The sequence below is a fragment of the Doryrhamphus excisus genome, chromosome 20 (genome assembly GCF_030265055.1).
Source record: "Doryrhamphus excisus isolate RoL2022-K1 chromosome 20, RoL_Dexc_1.0, whole genome shotgun sequence".
Lineage (NCBI taxonomy): Eukaryota > Metazoa > Chordata > Actinopteri > Syngnathiformes > Syngnathidae > Doryrhamphus > Doryrhamphus excisus.
Genome location: NC_080485.1, coordinates 10,441,443 through 10,459,201, shown reverse-complemented (window position 1 = coordinate 10,459,201; position 17,759 = coordinate 10,441,443). Strand labels below are relative to the sequence as shown.

Here is a 17,759-nt window from a genome sequence, read left to right as displayed (position 1 = left end):
CACCCTAACATGTCTATAACCTTAAACCTGTCATCATCTCAGGGCCGAGGAGGAGGACGAGCACCTGGAGAGGACGCTGGAGCAGAACAAAGGCAAGATGGCCAAGAAGGAGGAGAAGTGTGTCCTGCAGTGACGTCATTTTTTAAAATTTTCTTCTTCTCTTTCAAATGGTACTTTTATGGCCGCCACTGCTTGATGACCTTTTGGGGGGGAGTGGGAGAGGGGGGGTTATCCCACCAAGGTACAAATTGTCTTTTTCCACCCCCCTCCCTTCTTCTTATCATAATGTCGAGGAGTTGAACAAAAAAAGGAAAAGTTCAAAAGTTTTTACTTGTAAAATACCTTCCAACAGGAACATGTATTGTTCATAACTGATTTTTTCTTTTATTTTTTTTAATTATCTCAGCTTGAAAGCTGTTTACCAAAAAAAAAAAACTGTCAATTTTACACAAAACTTTCATCTTGTATATTTTCATTACTCAGCTTTTTTTTTTTGTTTTCAGGAATGATGCTCACAGTGGAAAAAAAATAAGAGATATTATTTATTGTCATATAAGCTGCTTGTAAGTGAAACTGCCATCACATTTTTGTTCTTGTTTGAATTTGTATTTATTGACTCAACTGTCTGTACACATCTTCTGTCAAACTACACGTCTTTTTTTTTTTAACATTTAACTGTTTATTTATTCCACTGGCTTCAATAAAGTCCAATACTTTCATACTCCACTTCAACTGCCTGGTGTTTTTTTTTTCTATTATTAGCATTCATTTCAGGGGTTGTTTTGTTACAAAAAGTGTATTGTATTTATTTTTAAGCGTACATACTTTTTAAAACTATACACATAATTATAATTTCTTTAATTATTATGTAAATATATAACATTGAAGCCGTTGCAAGATTGTACATTCTTATTTTTTTTAACTCATTTTATTCCAAAGCGACTGACTGAAAACATGAAAAAAAACCTACTTTGTGTTAAACTTGAGTCGCGCTCCACCAGGACAAAACGATTAAAAACCTTTTTTCATTTTTTTTTTTTAATTTAATCCGTCTCCTCCAGCGCTCTGGTGCTTTGTAGCGGCACGCTGGAGGAGGTGAAGCCGCCGAGGCGACACTGTGCGACGGCCTCGTCCTGTGCGCTCCTCCCCGTGGGAAGGCGACCGAATCAAGTGACGGCAAAGCTCCTCTTAAGTTTCACATTAATTTAACAATGCCCCCCCCCCCTCTCTCTCTCTCCGCGCGGCCCCCCTACCCCTTGACTCGCTTTGTTTTTTTTTTTTATTAAAGTTGTCATCCATATTCTACGTTTATCTGATTATTTGTCTCCGTAAAATAGAGTACATTGTGTAAAAATGGCGTCTAAAGTCCGTTAAATAATCGACTGTTACATGCATGTAAACGAGTCTTACCTGGCATCAAGTAAAAATCCAAAAAGCTTGAAGAGAAGTCCTGCTGCTGCTCCATCCTCTCCTCTTCCCAGCAGCCTGCTGCTCCTGGAAGGATGGAAGGAATCATGAAAAGGTGGTGGAAAGGGATGATGGAAGGAAGTAAGGAAGGAAGGATGGAGGGTGCAAACTTTCCCTCCTCCTCTCCTGGCCACCTAATCCTTGGGCTTTACGGGCTCAGCGTTAAGAAAATTCGAGCACAATTTGGGATTAGACAAAATAGTCTTATGACTAAAGCTGCCTGATAACTTGATACCTGTTAGGTTCGACCCCTCCTTCCTTCCTTCCACTGCCTGTTCAAAAAAAAACAATTGTGACATTTCACACATTTAAACATGTTCATCTGATCTTTTGCATCATTTTTAAATAGGTGTGGGGGGCATTTTTGGTATAAAAAGTGTGCACATTGCTTTGGATTGGACCCAACATTACTAACGTCTAAATGGACAGAACTATGCAAACAATTCCATTCCTAGTGTGTGTGTGTGTGTGTGTGTGTGTGTGTGTGACATGCAAACATCGTTTGATGCAGTGACCGCAGAGAGTTGAAGGTGCTCCCTTATTAAACTTTACGTCAAATGTAATTCTAAATGGGGATTAGATCTCATTAATATTCATGAGGCTGGCCCTGGCTAGCTGTGTGTGTGTGTGGGTGTGTGTGTGCGTGTAAAAAAAAACACCACAATGGATTAATTCTATGTTTTTTTGCATTGAAAAAGCAAAGCATATGTTTGTGAGTTTTGGAAAAATAATATGCTAACTACTTCACCATTGCGTGTGTTTTTTCCATGTTAAATCTTTCATAAAAACGTCACTTTTAAATATTCTAATCGACGTTTTTTGTTACTTTTAACATGCAGCTAAAGAACTGTTTTAAATTGTGTAAAGAAATATTTTAAAGAAATATTACTCACATGAAATATTACTCACATGTTGCCATGTTTTCTATAAATAAATTCTATTTTTTAATGTGTTATTTTTATATTAAAAAACTAACCCCGTGTTGTTGGTGCTGCGCAGCCGACAGAAGGGAGGCCAAACAGCGAAGGAGGGGAGAGGAGGGGGAGACGAGGAGGAGGCGGAGCTCTGCCATTGGCTGGCCACGCCGTCCGTCATGCGGAAGTGGTGCTGTGATTGGCCGCTGGAGGCGGGCGGGCAGGTGTGAGCGTCTCTTAGAGGCGCGGGGCGGAGAGAAGGTGATCAATCTACATCGGCCTCCATTAGCTGACGATCACTTTGATTTGTTTGGCCGCCGGAGGACGAGGGTACGCCGGGGAGCTTGGAGAGCTTTGAAGGCCGACATGTGGACAACTTTGCAGGCCGAACCACGCTGACTTCAGGCGGACTTGTTGTTCCTGCTGCTGCTGCTGCTGGATAATTGTTGGCTTTATTTCTTTTTCCTGTAGCCTCCTGGACAAAGACAGGACACAAACAAACAAGGTAAACTTTTTACAGTACATCCATGTGGACTTTTATTATTGTTTTAAATTGTCAAAAAAGCGTATTAAGAGTGTGGAAGCTGTGGTTTGTCAGCTGATAAGAGAATCTCCCCTCATCTAAATTCTAATTGGCTTCATTTGCACAGAGAAGTCTTCTTTTCACTGCAATACACGTTGGCTCAGTTCAGCTCTTTGTTAAGCAATCCTCTTTTCTCATCATTTTTATTCATTTTATTCAAAGATAAGAAGCACAAATTGATACTAAAGCTCACACACACACACTACATGGACACTTTTTAAATTGGGGAAATGTCATTAAAATGCTAAGTGAAATAAACAGTTTAGTTTTTTTTTTTACATTAACTCTGTTTAGCTTTAAAATGCTTCCTAAAATATACAAAAATCAGAATATTTTTCTGCTTAAATCTCACAAATTGTTTATGCTTAAATTTCATTGAAATGTTGAACAAATAAATGCAAAATAGTCCTTTTAAAATGAAATAATAACCATGATTGAAGCAAATATTTTAGTATTTTCCCTTTTAAGTCTTTTTAATATACAGATTTGTGGTTAGAAATAAAGTCAATATAGTTTGAGCAATAAAACAACAATAAATCAGCTGTGATTTGTATTGATTTTAACATAGAATAATAACCTGCGTGTGTTTTAGGCCAACACAGATTGAGGGAAAGTCCTTTTATATGTTTTTGCATTAAATCTGTTCAACATTAAAAATGTCAACATTAAAATCCAATTTATTAACATTTCTCCATACAGATAAAAATGGTGTAGAAGTTGTATGATGTGATTTTACTGCATTCATTGAGTTGTATGCTTGAGAATGATTCAAGTGGGGCTGTTTTGCTGCAGGTTTGGTCATGGATTCACATATTTTTATCTTGTTCAAGTATTTATTAAATGCATTTGGAAATGTTAAAAAGATGATGCATATAAATTCAATGAAAAATGTCTCATCTTCATCAGAGGATGAACAATGTGATGTGAAGATGAGCAGTAAATGTGGTTATAATGTCATGAAAGTCAACAATAAAGATGTACTAACTTGTCCAATGTATTCTTTGCTGGGGGTGGCATCCAGTCAGCCGGTCGGTCCCGCCTGTCCCGCCAAGCTGCAGCATCGGGGGAGAGCGAGCCACTGGCCTGAGCTGGGCGGCGCAGTGAGCGCCTGTAGCATGATGTCCTACCTCAAGCAGCCCCCCTACGGCGTCAACGGCCTGGGGCTCAGCGGCGCCGCCATGGACCTGCTGCATCCCTCTGTGGGATACCCAGGTAATAATCATTATTATCAACATTATTGCCATTACCATCATAAAACTGTCAGTAGACATTTGCTCTTTTGAAGTCATTGACCAAACACTTAAATATGAATTGTATTTAACTGTTAAACATGTGCACAATTATACATGAACATTTTTCTAATTTAAACCATGTTTGGACTCTGTTAAATTTGTAACAAATGGACTCACACTGGGCCCCCTTTTGTGTTGCAAATTATTAGAATAAAGTATGTAATTCTGTTTGTCATTAAGCATGAACATAATTTGTCTTTTTATGAGACTTTGTAAGGTATGTTTCTTTACCACCAAAATTGTGGCGGTTGGTCTTTTTTGAGAAAAAAAAGAGAACATACCTTAGAATTAACTGTATAATCTGTTACATGAATTACTGCTTATTACAACGAATTACTAAATACATTTCTTATGGTTCTAAAAATAACAAACTCAACGTATAGTATTTTTTAAAGTTGTTTATGAAAACATTACCTTTCATAAAGTTGACTTATTGACGTTTGACGGCAGGATAACACGTCCATATTTGTAGTTTTGTCCACTTCAGCAAGGTGGTCCACGGCTCTGCCTGTAAAAAAAACAAACAAAAACAAAACATAAAAGTGTTAAAAAATATATTTAAAAGTCTAACAATTTATTGCATTATTTAATTGGTTTAAATTCGTCTGTGCCCCCCAGCGACGCCCAGAAAGCAGCGGCGAGAGAGGACCACCTTCACCCGCTCTCAGCTCGACGTCCTAGAGGCCCTGTTCGCAAAGACCCGGTACCCAGACATCTTCATGCGCGAGGAGGTGGCGCTCAAAATCAACCTGCCGGAGTCTCGAGTTCAGGTCAGCACTTTCGACAAAATTATGTGCCGTTAGGGAACCCTAATGTTACATTGGTAGTCATTTTATTTATCTTTTGATGTCTCCTTCCCTAATTTATCGCACCGTTACAGCCCAGCATGACATTAGACGTCGTTAAGGACCATAAATAATTAAAGAGATAATATCGACTTGCAGAGTCGTTTAACGAGCAAAGTGCTGCCAGCTAATAGGCTAATTAATTTTTACCTACCTTGGTTCGTTTACAAGCACTTTAATCGCTCACTTTAAGAATTTTGAGCACTTTAATCACTCAATTAAATCATTTCGAGCACATCCGAATGTCCATTTAAGACTTGGTATGTCTTAAATTCTTGAGTTTGTTGTCCAAATGAGTTTTACCAACTTAACTAATTGTGGGTTAGCGACGCCATTTTGATGGCAACATAAACTGCGTCATCACGGTGAAGACCATGACCCCACATTTGAGATCAATACTTTATTTTGGGAAAAAATGATTACAACTGACTCTTTCAGAACTTGTGTGAAGATTTAAACGGAGTATTGATTTAATGATAATCTGCTGTCCAGTAGAAGTTAATTTTAACTGTATGGGTTTACCTGCAAGACTTGTATGTATCTCTTGATTTGATTTACATGAAATTACAGCTTCTGCTTTGCCGTACACTAGCCACTCAGATCTAATTGTATACATACAAATAATGTATGTATACATACATGAACCATTCTGTAAATTTATCACTGCTATTTTAACAGTTGTAGCAGAAGCATACAGGACCTGAAGTAAGCTGCAGGGCACCCAAATACATGCCTGATAGAAAAAACCCAATTAGATTTAAATGTGCCACTGTTAAGGTATAATATGAATGAATGCATGTATTATCAGTATTTGATAAAAACAAACTTAAAAAAGCATGATTGGACAAATGCTGACATTAATGACGTCACTTTTAGGACTTAAAATAGATGGTTGCATGGTGTTGTGGTTATTACTTACATGGTTTTTATTTTATCATCGCTATGACTGCTTAAGACAACTGGAATTGACAAAAGTCTGGAGTATAGCGAAGCAGGAATAGGAAACAAACAATTTGAGTGTGTGTGAAACAAAACGCTGTAGCTGATGCGAGCATCTCTGTGTTCTCGAATGATCTCAGTGTGCACTGAAAGCCAATAGCTTGTTATCTTAGAGGCTGAAATTGGAGCCCTGGCCGGGCGAGCCGAGGGGGACCGAGGTGGAAATGAACCATGATGGCTAATAACCCCTCATTTTCCTTACAATGTGGTCTCAGCCTGGCTATAGCAGGAAGTGTTGTTTTTGTCTGTTTGTGTGCGTGCTAACATCTAGCATGTTTTTTTTTTAGGTGTGGTTCAAGAATCGTAGGGCCAAGTGCCGTCAGCAGCAACAGAGCGGCAGCAGTGCCAAAGCCAGGCCCCCCAAGAAGAAGTCATCTCCGGCCCGTGAGAGCACCGGGTCCGAGAGCAGTGGCCAGTTCACACCACCCGCCGTTTCCAGCACGGGTTCGTCGTCGTCTTCGTCCTCATCGGCCAACCACACAGGCCCGGCGGCACTCAGCAGCACGTCCACGTCCATCAGCACTGTGTCATCTATCTGGAGCCCCGCCATCTCCCCCGGAAATGCTCCCGCTCCTGCCGTAGCTCCGCTACCTGAGCCTGGACCGCCCTCAAATGCTTCTTGCATGCAGCGCTCTATGTCGGGTTCAGCCGCCGCCGCCACCTCTTACCCCATGTCGTACAACCAGACACCGGGCTACGGACAAGGCTACCCTGCCCCCTCTAGCTCCTACTTCGGCGGCGTGGACTGCGGCTCCTACCTGGCGCCCATGCACTCCCACCACCACCCCCACCAGCTCAGCCCCATGACAGCATCGTCCATGTCAGGCCACCCACACCACCACATCAGCCAGTCTTCAGGCCACCACCACCATCACCACCATCAGGCGTACGGTGGATCCGGCCTGGCTTTCAACTCCTCCGACTGCCTGGATTACAAAGAGCAGACGGCCGCCTCGTCATGGAAGCTCAACTTTAACGCCACAGACTGCTTGGACTACAAAGACCAGACCTCCTGGAGGTTCCAAGTCTTGTGATCGGCCTTTTTTTTTTTTTTTTGCCCTCCCTGCTGGCGTTCTCACATTAGCTCCTGTTCCTTTTAAAGATTAGACATAAGACCACAAGATGGGAATGCTGTGACTTCTTCTCTGAAAAAAAAAGAAATGAAATGAACAGTCATGAGTTTATTGGAGATTATTGCTGTGGATGACAAACATTGTTTCAAGAACCCCCCCTGCCCGCCCCCTCCTCTCTGTGACCACCAGCTCTCTGGACAGGAGGACTATTTCACCTCCAATCAAACCCCTTGTACAGTTTTTATTTGAAAAATTTGTTATTTTAGATGGAAGAAGAAGATTTTTAGTCAGCACCTGCGAGGAGCTGAAATGTGTAAATATGTATTTGGGTCAGTTCCAGTGACCGCCTTTAGTTGGTGTTTTTGCAGCTGTTTATTACCACTTTGCGAGGGAATAAGGACAAAAAAAATGTATGTAAATCTTTCCAAAGAGATCAAATTGGCCAACTTTTTATATATAATGTTTGTTTGACTCTGAGCGGTGGAAAAAAATGTTTGAGAAAATTTGTCTTGGAAAAACCCCAAAACTCTAGATGCAGGGATTAATCTGGGTGCTTTTGTTTCCCCCGGATGATCTAAAAATGGTTTCAGATGGAATTGTTCTGCTAGCTTCTCGTGATGTTTGAACACAGCACTTGACTTCACGCTGGAGTCAACACATTTTTAAAAATTTTTATTCTTTTGAAGAGGAAATGTCCCAAATGCCAGTGAGATGTTGAATGTATCCTAAAGGCGACCATGACCCTCACTTCCATGTTCATCCAATAAAGATCCCTTCAGTCATATTTACTCCACACAGTCAATTCTGTCCTACGCTTGTCAAACTCTCTCACATTTCAACTCTTATTTACAAGCTTGTCAATTCCTTTTTGCCTCCAATTATAACGTTTAGCACATGCAAATTGATACAAGGAAGCTGTGGCATTAATCCCACGCTCTGCTTGGAGCTCATTTGATCGAGGCGTCACTGAACGCAGCGTGAAAGAAAAAGACTTAACAAAAATATCCTGCAGGAATTTCACTGCTGCTGATGCGCTAATTACGTAGGTGGGGCAGGTTAGGGGGGTCGCATGGAAGAGTGTGTGTGTGTGTGTGTGTGTGTGTGCATGAGAGCCTGCAAGCAAACGCATTAGACAAAAAAGGGAGTGAGAGAGTAAAGAGGAAGCAAAAACAATTTAATTTCTTTAACATTTGCAGACAATATAGTTAATTAATGTGTTTACTACATTACAAACTATTTCTACTATGTTTAAACTAAAATTCCAAAGCTTCAATGATACGATAGGACTCCTTTTTTCAAAGAGACGATTGATCCCTGATCAAAAGTTGTGTTGGCCGTGCACGCGTGAATAAACATGCAGGACGTCAACCGTGTTTGCGCCAAATCATGTCCATGTTGTTTAATTAACCGTCAAAGGCCAAACATTAAAACGTGGGATTAAAAGTGAAGAAGCAAGGATACACAATTATACTTATTATGGACAAGTACATCTCTCATATTACCCCTAAAAGATCATTCATGAAAGATTAAAAACTACGCTGACAAAAGTAGGTTATTTGCAGTGAGGTGGCATTGACGAGAACAGCAGGTATCAAACATATGTTCTTTAAAAATACTTCCAGCATCAAAATATTTGAAATAAAATTCTGAGACAAGTAAATGTAGATTTTTTAAGTAAAGTTTTGTAATTTCATGCTCATTTTTTGTATTTTAGCATTAGTATGATTTAAAAAAGCTATTTTTGTACTGTGAAATTCTTTAAACAGAGATTTAAAAAAAAACTACCCTGAACAAAGTGAAATTAGTTGTAGTTTCTATTTAATCATGAACTCTGCAAAATGTTATGAACTACTGTACTAATGTGTCCAAATCAAGCATTTAATTATACTAAAGTGATCAGAAATCATTTCTAGCAAGGTGAAAATGCATTGAATACCAACTAAACACAAAGTAAACCATGTTAAAAGTACATTACAACTATGCATGTGTATACTGTAGCTCTGTGGCTATAGGTGTACTACAGCCCTTGTAGCCTATGCAGTGAGGAAGCATGGCACTTTGTTCACATTTCTCCAGGAAGTGAAATGGAACTTGACTCATGTTTGCATGAGTGTTTGGCATCTCAATCAGAGATTAACTTTTTTTTTTTTAATTGAACAAAGATAAAAGAGCAAAAGAAGATATAAGCCTGCATGAATGTTGACACTCTATTTCTGTTCATGCTTGTTTCTGATTGGCTGGAGAGTGGGGCCACACTTTGGGCTGGTCGTGTTCACACAGGAAGAAGTAGCTCTTCTTCTACCTTTTCTCAGTGTCACTTTCAAATATTTTAATGACAGCCAATGAACGGGCATAACATGACCATGCTTATTTTGATTGGCCGTGCCAGATGCATTGATTTAACAATACCGTATGTTCAATCAGTTATTAGCTTTGTGCTTGTAGTCTGCAGTTTTTCCAATATAAAATGTGTGAATAATTATTATGCAAATACCAGTACATGAAAAATTGACAGGAGACCACTTGATGGTCCTTTCCAATGTCACTTTGTGCTCTAAGACTTGTTCCACTATTTGACTTTTCATAGTCTGCCAAATGTCTTTTTTTCCTGATTTAGTCTGAGGAAAAAAAGTTGCCTAATAATTGCGCACACCTTATTATTAGGGTGTTCATCTCCTGAGGCCGCACCTTGCATCATGATACAAATACACACCATGCTATAAGCATTTAGCTGTATACAGCTTGGCCTTGCTAAAAAACATCATATGCTCTACACACATCATTTTGCACACAGGATTGTGCGATGAAATTTCAAAACAAGTTGGACAAATTGCTTGAAAGATAAAAGTTAAACCACTAAAAGGATATATATATATATATATATATATATATATATATATATATATATATATATATATATATATATATATGGAAGGTGGTTTTTACTTTTCAAAATGTGCTAATCGTTTCCACTTGACATTGACTGCCCATACTGTATAGATATTACACAGTATTTACACTAAATACGCTTGTTGAACTTTTGCCTTGTTTGCCCTCATGAAGGTGCCTGCAATGCAAACACTTCACCAACACTACAGTAGTACTGCAAACTACAACCACTATACACTACACTACTACAACTATTCAATTAATACCTCTATTCCAAGTATCACTTACAGTAGATTTTTTTTTCAATTGGATGTTCGGGTATAAGTGACGTTAAGGCAGGTGAGTGTGTTATGTACGGTACCTTCGAGTCCAGTCGAGGCCACACAAAGGTCAGGATTCTGGCAGAGCTGCCGGTTCCTCGTGAAGGCCGACACATGAGCCAATCACGCTTGGCTGAGAACATTCCAGAAACGCTGCCACCTCCTATCCTGGTGAATCATTGGGAAGAAATGTGCATGTATTAGGAATGCATTCCTCAAACACAACCTACTCTAGGGACTGGGGAAGATGACTTTAGATTTCGGTGAGGATCTGGATAATTTGGAATATGGCATCAATGGAAGCGCCCAACCCTCTAGGAAATAGTCGAACGTAACTGGCCTGCCCCAGCCAGCTCCTTGTGTGCTTAAAGCGGGAAGAGTCGAGAATGCTAACCATCGAGCTAAAAGCCTCGAGCTGTCAAATCGGTGACCAGCATGACTCTTAAGGCGTTAAGGAGTAAAGTTTCTGAGTGACAAGTTGTCCCAAATTAATTACTGTCATTACTGTCCAGAGATGAGTATGGTTATCAAACAGTGACCAGTGTTGTCGCTCACAAAAATTATAATAAATGCGATAATTGAAAATGAATGTAACAATTATTCTGGCCTCCATATATTGCCATATGTGATAATATTAACCACCAGCTTAATATTGTGTGACAATAACAGATTTTGCTGGATGATAACTGTGCTAAAAATTATTGCCGATAAGCAATATGATTGTCAACATTATTTGAGACCATTTTTCCCATTTATGTCATGATAAGATATGGCTTGTCCGTGTATTTGGCTTTGAAACGTTCATTCATATTTGTGTTTGCTTGGTTGTTACTCTTCTCGATGCTCACTTGCAGCACTCTGAGTGCACTCGCCAGCGGCCCCGCCTCTACCCACAGGGACAAAGAGACAAAAAGACTGACATGAGGGTTCACACTCAGCGACAGATCCAACATGCCCAGATGTTGAGACAGATGCATAGAGTGAACTCTCTTGTCATCCAGCCTGTTCCGGTAGCGTTCTGGACTTTGGAGCGAACTCCTCATGTTAGACTCTCCACTAGTAAGCATCATCGGTAGGTAGGGCATCCGGAATATAAAGACCTCAAGCCAAAAATCAGTATGCGGATCAAAAAGATCAGCTGTGGAGGCTCCATAATCAGGAAAAAGCCAAAAGAAACAAACCAAACATTGAGTTATTTATCGGGAGATATGTTTGTATGTTTCCTTGTCTCTTGCCTCCCAACAGGCGACCTCTGCATCGTCTCGCCTTGTGGGTTGGGTGTCTCGTGACAACCCTAAAAGATATGCATCTTTTGTTTGTTCGACGAATATATTTATTATTTACATCATTACATTAAAGTTCATGAGAGTACTTTTTGTTAAAGCTGGATTTGTTGATATAGCTAATATTTCATATTTTTTTGTTATTCAGTAAACCTTGAAAAGAGGGCTACTATTTTCATAGAGGATTATTTTTCTAATACAGAAAAGACATTATTTCTATCATTATTTCACGTATTTTTTTTCAGGACTGAAAATGATCAGGGATAAGTGGTAGAAAATGAATGAATGAATGAATATTATTTTAGACATATTTAAACATGTTTCGTAACCTAACAGGAGCTGAATTTGGTTTTTGGTTATAGATATTATGTATTATATATTGTCTATCCATACAGAGGAGACATACTTTAAATATATTGAAGTTATAAGGCATCTTTGAGTAAAGTTTGAGTATCGGTAATGAAAATATGGTCACTATATTACAGCATGGCTCAACACACTGTACTGTAGAGTAATACAACCTTCTACACAAGTTTTTTTTGTGTATGAGCCAAGCTCCACCCATTAAAATGGACTGGGACCATCAGCCATTTTAGGGTTAAAGAGCATTCCTAAAATTGATTGTGATTAAATCAAAGCAAATTAGGCTTTCCACAGGAAGTGGTCACCGTGACTGTCAATCACTTCTATCTTTGAAGTGTCTGATGGGAAATGAGACAAGAAAATGCGGGTGGGGTCTCACCTGTTTTGGTTTTCTTTTTTTGACTGACCTCACAAGACCACTCTGTCCGTCTGACAACTTGTTGGGAATCGTCAGGATAAGCAGGGTGGGGGCTTGAGTCATCTCATCTCAGGACGCACCTCCAGTTCTTCGTTTGGACTTGTCTTCAATTTACCCACAGGGGAAGCTTAATGGAGACTTCGGGGGCCTCGGGGCATTGGGAGCTTCCCGTTTAGTTTGGTGGGGGTCGTCTGCCAGAGCGTCCGCAGCCTGTCTGAGGTGTCGGCCATGTTTCCTCGCTCGTCAGCTGACTTATGACCTACAAATAGGCCAACAAAACCATTAATTTTAAACAAGTAATTGGTATTTTACTTGAATTTAAAAGGTGACACATACTCAATAAGGGTGACAGGAGTAAATACATTAACACAATATAAACACCTTATAACAATGTATGTTACTACAGTCAGGTGTAAAACCACAATTGTTGAAGTACAGTACGTTGCTGGTGTTGTCTTATGGAAGCCATGACGGTTGGAAACCTAACACAGAGACAGGGAAGGAACAAGGCCTGTTCAGGTGTTGTGTTTCATGCATTCAATAATGTACATGACATACTGTAAGTCGCTGGCTCAGAAAAATATGGGAAACAAAGCAAGCCGTGACGGGTGAGGGTGGGGGTCATTAAAAGTAGAACCCGTTAAGGTCTATTCCCCAATGACTGGCTGAAGTAGAAGTTGACGACATAGTTGAAAACTCTAGTTAACTCTTGATGGCACGTTTATTTGTGACTTTGATAATGAGAATGACATAATGAGAATGCGTGATGACAAAGCATTTTTGAACATTGGTTTTCTCCAATTGAGCATATTTTGTTCCTTGTTTTCATATATTATATAAAACAGGCACTTTTTTTTTTTTTTAAATAAGAAGACCAGGACTTGAGAAGCTTCTCGACACAGAAGGGCTGCCGACATAAGCAGGTTCTACTCTAATAACTAACAAATAAATAAAATCCCAGGATGCTGCAAAGTGCTGCAGGCTGCCTTCATTTCCAAACATGAACAAGCCCAGTAGTTAATTGCACTGCTAATAGGCTGACAAGTCATCTCAGGTGGAAAAAAAAAATGAAGCTGGTGGCCATATTTGAAATGAAGCTTCATTATTATTTATGCTTTTAAATTGCTCAAAGCAGAAATGAGGAGAGCACTTGGCCTTGTTGTGTGTTTGCATGTCAAAAAGTCTACGGTGTGGGCCATTGTCGGCGTGCTGGTGGTGATGGGGGAGACAAGAGAGGAGCCGGTCCTCGGCTGTTAAGCAATTTTGCAGTTGTCAGGTCAAACAATGAGGAGATGCTCTGTGAATTAGTGGTGTGAATGAAGGCAAGCAGCAACAGCAGTGTGCAGCGTGACTGCATCGTGGCAAGCCAAATATCACATTTGGATGTTTACATAAGAGAAGTATTAGTATCAGTCACAAATGTAATTCCTTTCAGACATCCCTCTCGCAGGGGATTGACTCCCCGAAAACATACAATGAATTTTCTTTTTCTGAAAGCTAACAAAACAAACAAGGGGGAAAAAAAAAGAGCAGAAAAGCATCCTCGCTGATCTTCTGTCCATTTCCAACATCGCTTCTTGTATATTTTTTTGGATGGAAATCCTCTTAGAATGCAAAGTAAATAGATTAGGATACAGTGAGGGATTAGGGCTCGCACAGCGCTGTCAGATTAGCCGCTGAGCGCGCCGCGTCGACAGCTCTGACACGAGCATGGCGGCTGTTCAGGAAAGGGGCTCGGCGCCACGCTTTAAAGTCGCTGCTTGGCTCCTATTCATGAATAAAACTGTGGCCCGTAATCTCGCTCGACACGCACACAGACTCCCTCTCACACACACACACACACACACACACACACAAACGCACGCACACACACCTTGAGGAACATTGAGTTTCAGGGATGGAAATATATTAAATGGTTTATAATATAGCATGATTAATGGCATCTTTGCAAGGTAAAAGCTGCCGTTTGCTTCAAGTTGCATTCAGGTCTCTGAGACCTAGTAATATGTGTCCCAAAAACATACTGAGTTTAGTGTGGATGAAGACAATCAATGCACATCGACCACTGATGTCTGATGTCTTGGTCATGAATGCTGAAGTCCATAGTAAGACCTTCATAGTCTGGCCACCTTGGGATTGAAAAGACACCTGAGTTGGTCCTGATGCTGCATCATCATCAGTGGACGACTTGCCTTCCATGGAAGCAATTAGCATTTTGAAGTCCATTTTAATCTATGATAATGATGATTAACAAAACTTCTTGTAATTAAATGGGTTGCAGATGAAGCAGTCGAACCATCCCGAGGTTGTCATCCACCTGAGAGATAAACACTGAATCAGTCGGCACATACAGTAAAAGATCAATTATATCATAAGCGTATCTAAACACAGTCGCTACATCACGCTCCCTCACTCTATATTATCTATTAGGAATATTGAAAAACATGTCATATGTAGTATTCTGGTCAGTAGATATTAAAGTTTGTATTTGACATTTGATTAGATTACATAACAACATAGTTCTCCTCCCATTCCATGTGGAAGTGGTAAGGTTTTGTCTTCTTATGTTCTACTTCATCCCCACTTGAAACACTTCAGAATAAGTAAATTGGAGAGGTTAACTAGTTAAACTATTAAGCCATGTAAGTTGCTATGCTAGCAGCTACCGTCTCTTCTGTCGCTGCAGTGATTCCGTAGCCTGCACATTACAGTGAGCGGTATTTAATCTCTAAGGGGCTCCAATAATGGTTTAAAAATAGATTATTTAGAAAGTCATAAACAAGTTTTATATGCTTTAACTAGAAAAATATTCTATTTATTAATATTGAATCCCGCTATGCGTAAATTCACCCATCATTGTTGGGTCTGGAACCAATTAGTCACGACAAAGACTAGGGAAGGGTGAGGCTGAAGTAACATGCAAAACAAAAACTGAGGAATTACGAGAAAAGTGGGAATTTTTGGGTTGTGGAACATTATTAGCCTTAAGATTTTGATACTGGTATGGTCGAGAAAGGTAGCAATATGATATTCATTTCAATGGAAATTTCTGGGCCGGGAAATGTGGAAATCCGGGAAAAGTCAAATAAAGTTAAATAACTCACGCTGCTGGCATCTCCGTCCCTTTCATTGCTTCCTGCAGTATAAGAAAGTGGGAAAACAGAAAATGTTACATGTTCATATTACCACAAGCCAAGCATTATACACACATACATATGCACACATGTCACATGTTCAATTAATCTGACACGTCGTCTTGACTGGTGTCGTTGTCGCTCAAGGTGAGCTCTAGCTAATAAGCTTGTGATTGACATTAAAACCCCTTGTACAGATATTTAGCAGTGATGCAAATCACTTCCATTAGCCTGCAGTCTGGATTTCAGACAACAGAGCGATTCTCTAGTGTGACAAATCCCCATCAGACGGAGAACTGGGATAAACTAAACTAAATGAAGCAAGCAACGAAATAACGAGCGGTGATGTTGCTTTATGGCTGCTTGTCGTTAATAATATGAGAGTTGTGATGTCGCCAACTACTGGCCTTGCATGCATATTACAGCGTCCAGGAGTTGTATAATTTTGTGTACTATAGTCATCCTCTTTTATTGCGGTTAATTGGTTCCAGACCCGACCGTGATTTGTTGATTTCCACCAAGTTGGATTCAATATTAATAAATTTAATATTTTCGACCAGTCCAGGGTGTACCCCGCCTCTCGCCCAAAGTCAGCTGGGATAGCCTCCAGCATACCCCCAGGACCCTAATGAGGATAAGTGGCATCGAAAAAGGGGGTTTCAAATGGACAAAGCGCTCAAAAACATACCACTTCCACAGCGATTCGGAGGAGAAATAATTTTCTCTCTCAAATGTTGGACATGCCATGGCTGACTCTCAGCATGAACGTAATCTACAGTCATGTCTTAGTGATAATGGACCATTACTGATGACTGGTGGCCAGAGTACTACATATACTGTACCTTTGTCTTTTAATACTTTTTTCACAAATAATACGCCATAGTCTCTGAAAGTGCAAGGGACGACTGTACATGGTTGCTGTGTAAACAGCGCCTCAGTTGCTGTAAAGTCTGCTGTCAGCTGACCCAATGGAGCAAGTCCACCAATAACACACAACATTTCCCAAAGTGCCAGGGTCAGCAACGCTCGCTAGGTTACCTTCTGCTTATTCCTATTCTTATTTATATTCCTGCGACTCGTTCACCTGCAAAGGTTAAGCTGCAGCCCGAGATAAGACGTGCGGAGACACAACACAGATAGTGTGACAGGCAGACACACCAGCTCGTATCAGTGTCCTCAGGACGTCTGGGTTCACGGTCACGTGTGTGCGCTCCGCCTGAGCTCGGACCCGATTGGTTCATCCATCGGCGCTGGAGACGAACAAACAAAGATTTCTTAAAAGTCGCGTGAGGCTGAAGACGTACAACACAAAGCAGATTGCAGACTTTTATCGCTCATCACTGAACTTGCTTCATGTTGGAATGCAGTTCTGCAAATATCATTAAATCAAATATTAAAGTGTATTACAGTAATTTCTGAAGTTGATACCACAAATAAAATAAAAAAGCTGAGAGCGTCGGAAGCCGGCGGCCATTAAAGAAACATTGGTACGCTTCCTTACCACTCTGATTTAGATTTCGGAAATGCACACAAGCCCCCAACCCGCCATTGTGCTCGCCCGCCTCTCTTTCAGCAGTTCTTTTCTCACAGAGCCAAACAGGGCAACACCGACTCCATCTCAGCTAAGCTGTCATTGGCTTCATGAGAAACAATGAAACTTCATCTGAGACCAGATTACGATGTTCGGGGAGCGGAGCAATATATAAAATTCTTCTACAGGAGGAGGGAAATAGTGTTGTAAAAAAAAAAAAAAAAAGGCAAAGGCTTTTGTTTGGCGCTCTCTTTGGGATGTGCTTTCTTGGCCTCAGTCAGCAGGGGAAGACTCAGGGCAGCACAAGCACCATTCTGCCAGCCAAACTGCCGACATCATTCCTTTTTAGTGTCTTTAAAAAGAGCTTAGCACCGAGCATCTTTCTCCCTCTGGACCCAAATTGGCCGATAAAGGGGATTTTGGCTGGATGGAAAGGGGGGCTTAGCGACAGGCAGGGTGGACGTGGACGGAGTCATCAGTGTTATAGTCAAACAGCCATGAAAAGCCTCAAGAGGACACAGAACAACAAGAGCGCCTTTTTATCTAATGCACACGAATCCCATATAAACACTCCAATATGTTAGTCGGGCGATGACAACAATGCCCGCCCGCCCTCCTCCTTCACAATAGCGCTATGGATGGTTATAT

The 17,759-nt window shown here is 40.5% G+C and overlaps 3 protein-coding genes across 19 annotated transcripts in view; 2 read left to right on the top strand and 1 right to left on the bottom strand.

Annotated features, from left to right (window-relative positions):
* The window catches only part of ehbp1 (EH domain binding protein 1), a 124,130-nt gene extending 123,390 nt beyond the window's left edge, over positions 1-740 (top strand). For 3 of the 5 annotated variants that reach the window (XM_058058176.1, XM_058058180.1, XM_058058175.1), the window contains one exon: positions 43-739. In XM_058058176.1, coding sequence (XP_057914159.1) covers positions 43-133 — 91 coding nt within the window. In that variant the 3' untranslated portion in view covers positions 134-739. Of the gene's footprint in view, positions 1-42 lie in introns of all 5 variants that reach the window. The other 2 variants (XM_058058178.1, XM_058058179.1) reach the window with 2 other exon arrangements.
* wdpcp (WD repeat containing planar cell polarity effector) overlaps positions 1-17,759 on the bottom strand; it is a 104,720-nt gene that overhangs the window by 2,481 nt on the left and 84,480 nt on the right. For 9 of the 13 annotated variants that reach the window (XM_058058182.1, XM_058058189.1, XM_058058183.1 and 6 more), the window contains 3 exons: positions 16,739-16,830; positions 15,551-15,582; positions 12,883-14,763 (listed from right to left, as the gene is read on the bottom strand). In XM_058058182.1, coding sequence (XP_057914165.1) covers positions 16,778-16,830 — 53 coding nt within the window. In that variant the 3' untranslated portion in view covers positions 12,883-14,763; positions 15,551-15,582; positions 16,739-16,777. Of the gene's footprint in view, positions 1-20; positions 201-1,410; positions 1,495-2,443; positions 2,857-3,949; positions 4,162-4,670; positions 4,765-10,423; positions 10,551-12,435; positions 12,706-12,880; positions 14,764-15,550; positions 15,583-16,738; positions 16,831-17,759 lie in introns of those variants that run through there. The other 4 variants (XM_058058187.1, XM_058058186.1, XM_058058188.1 and 1 more) reach the window with 4 other exon arrangements.
* Positions 2,641-7,957, top strand: otx1 (orthodenticle homeobox 1). Its single transcript, XM_058058199.1, has 4 exons — positions 2,641-2,886; positions 3,986-4,176; positions 4,875-5,026; positions 6,388-7,957. Exons 2-4 carry the CDS (start codon positions 4,080-4,082, stop codon positions 7,132-7,134), a joined length of 996 nt encoding a protein of 331 aa, XP_057914182.1. The 5' UTR covers positions 2,641-2,886; positions 3,986-4,079; the 3' UTR covers positions 7,135-7,957.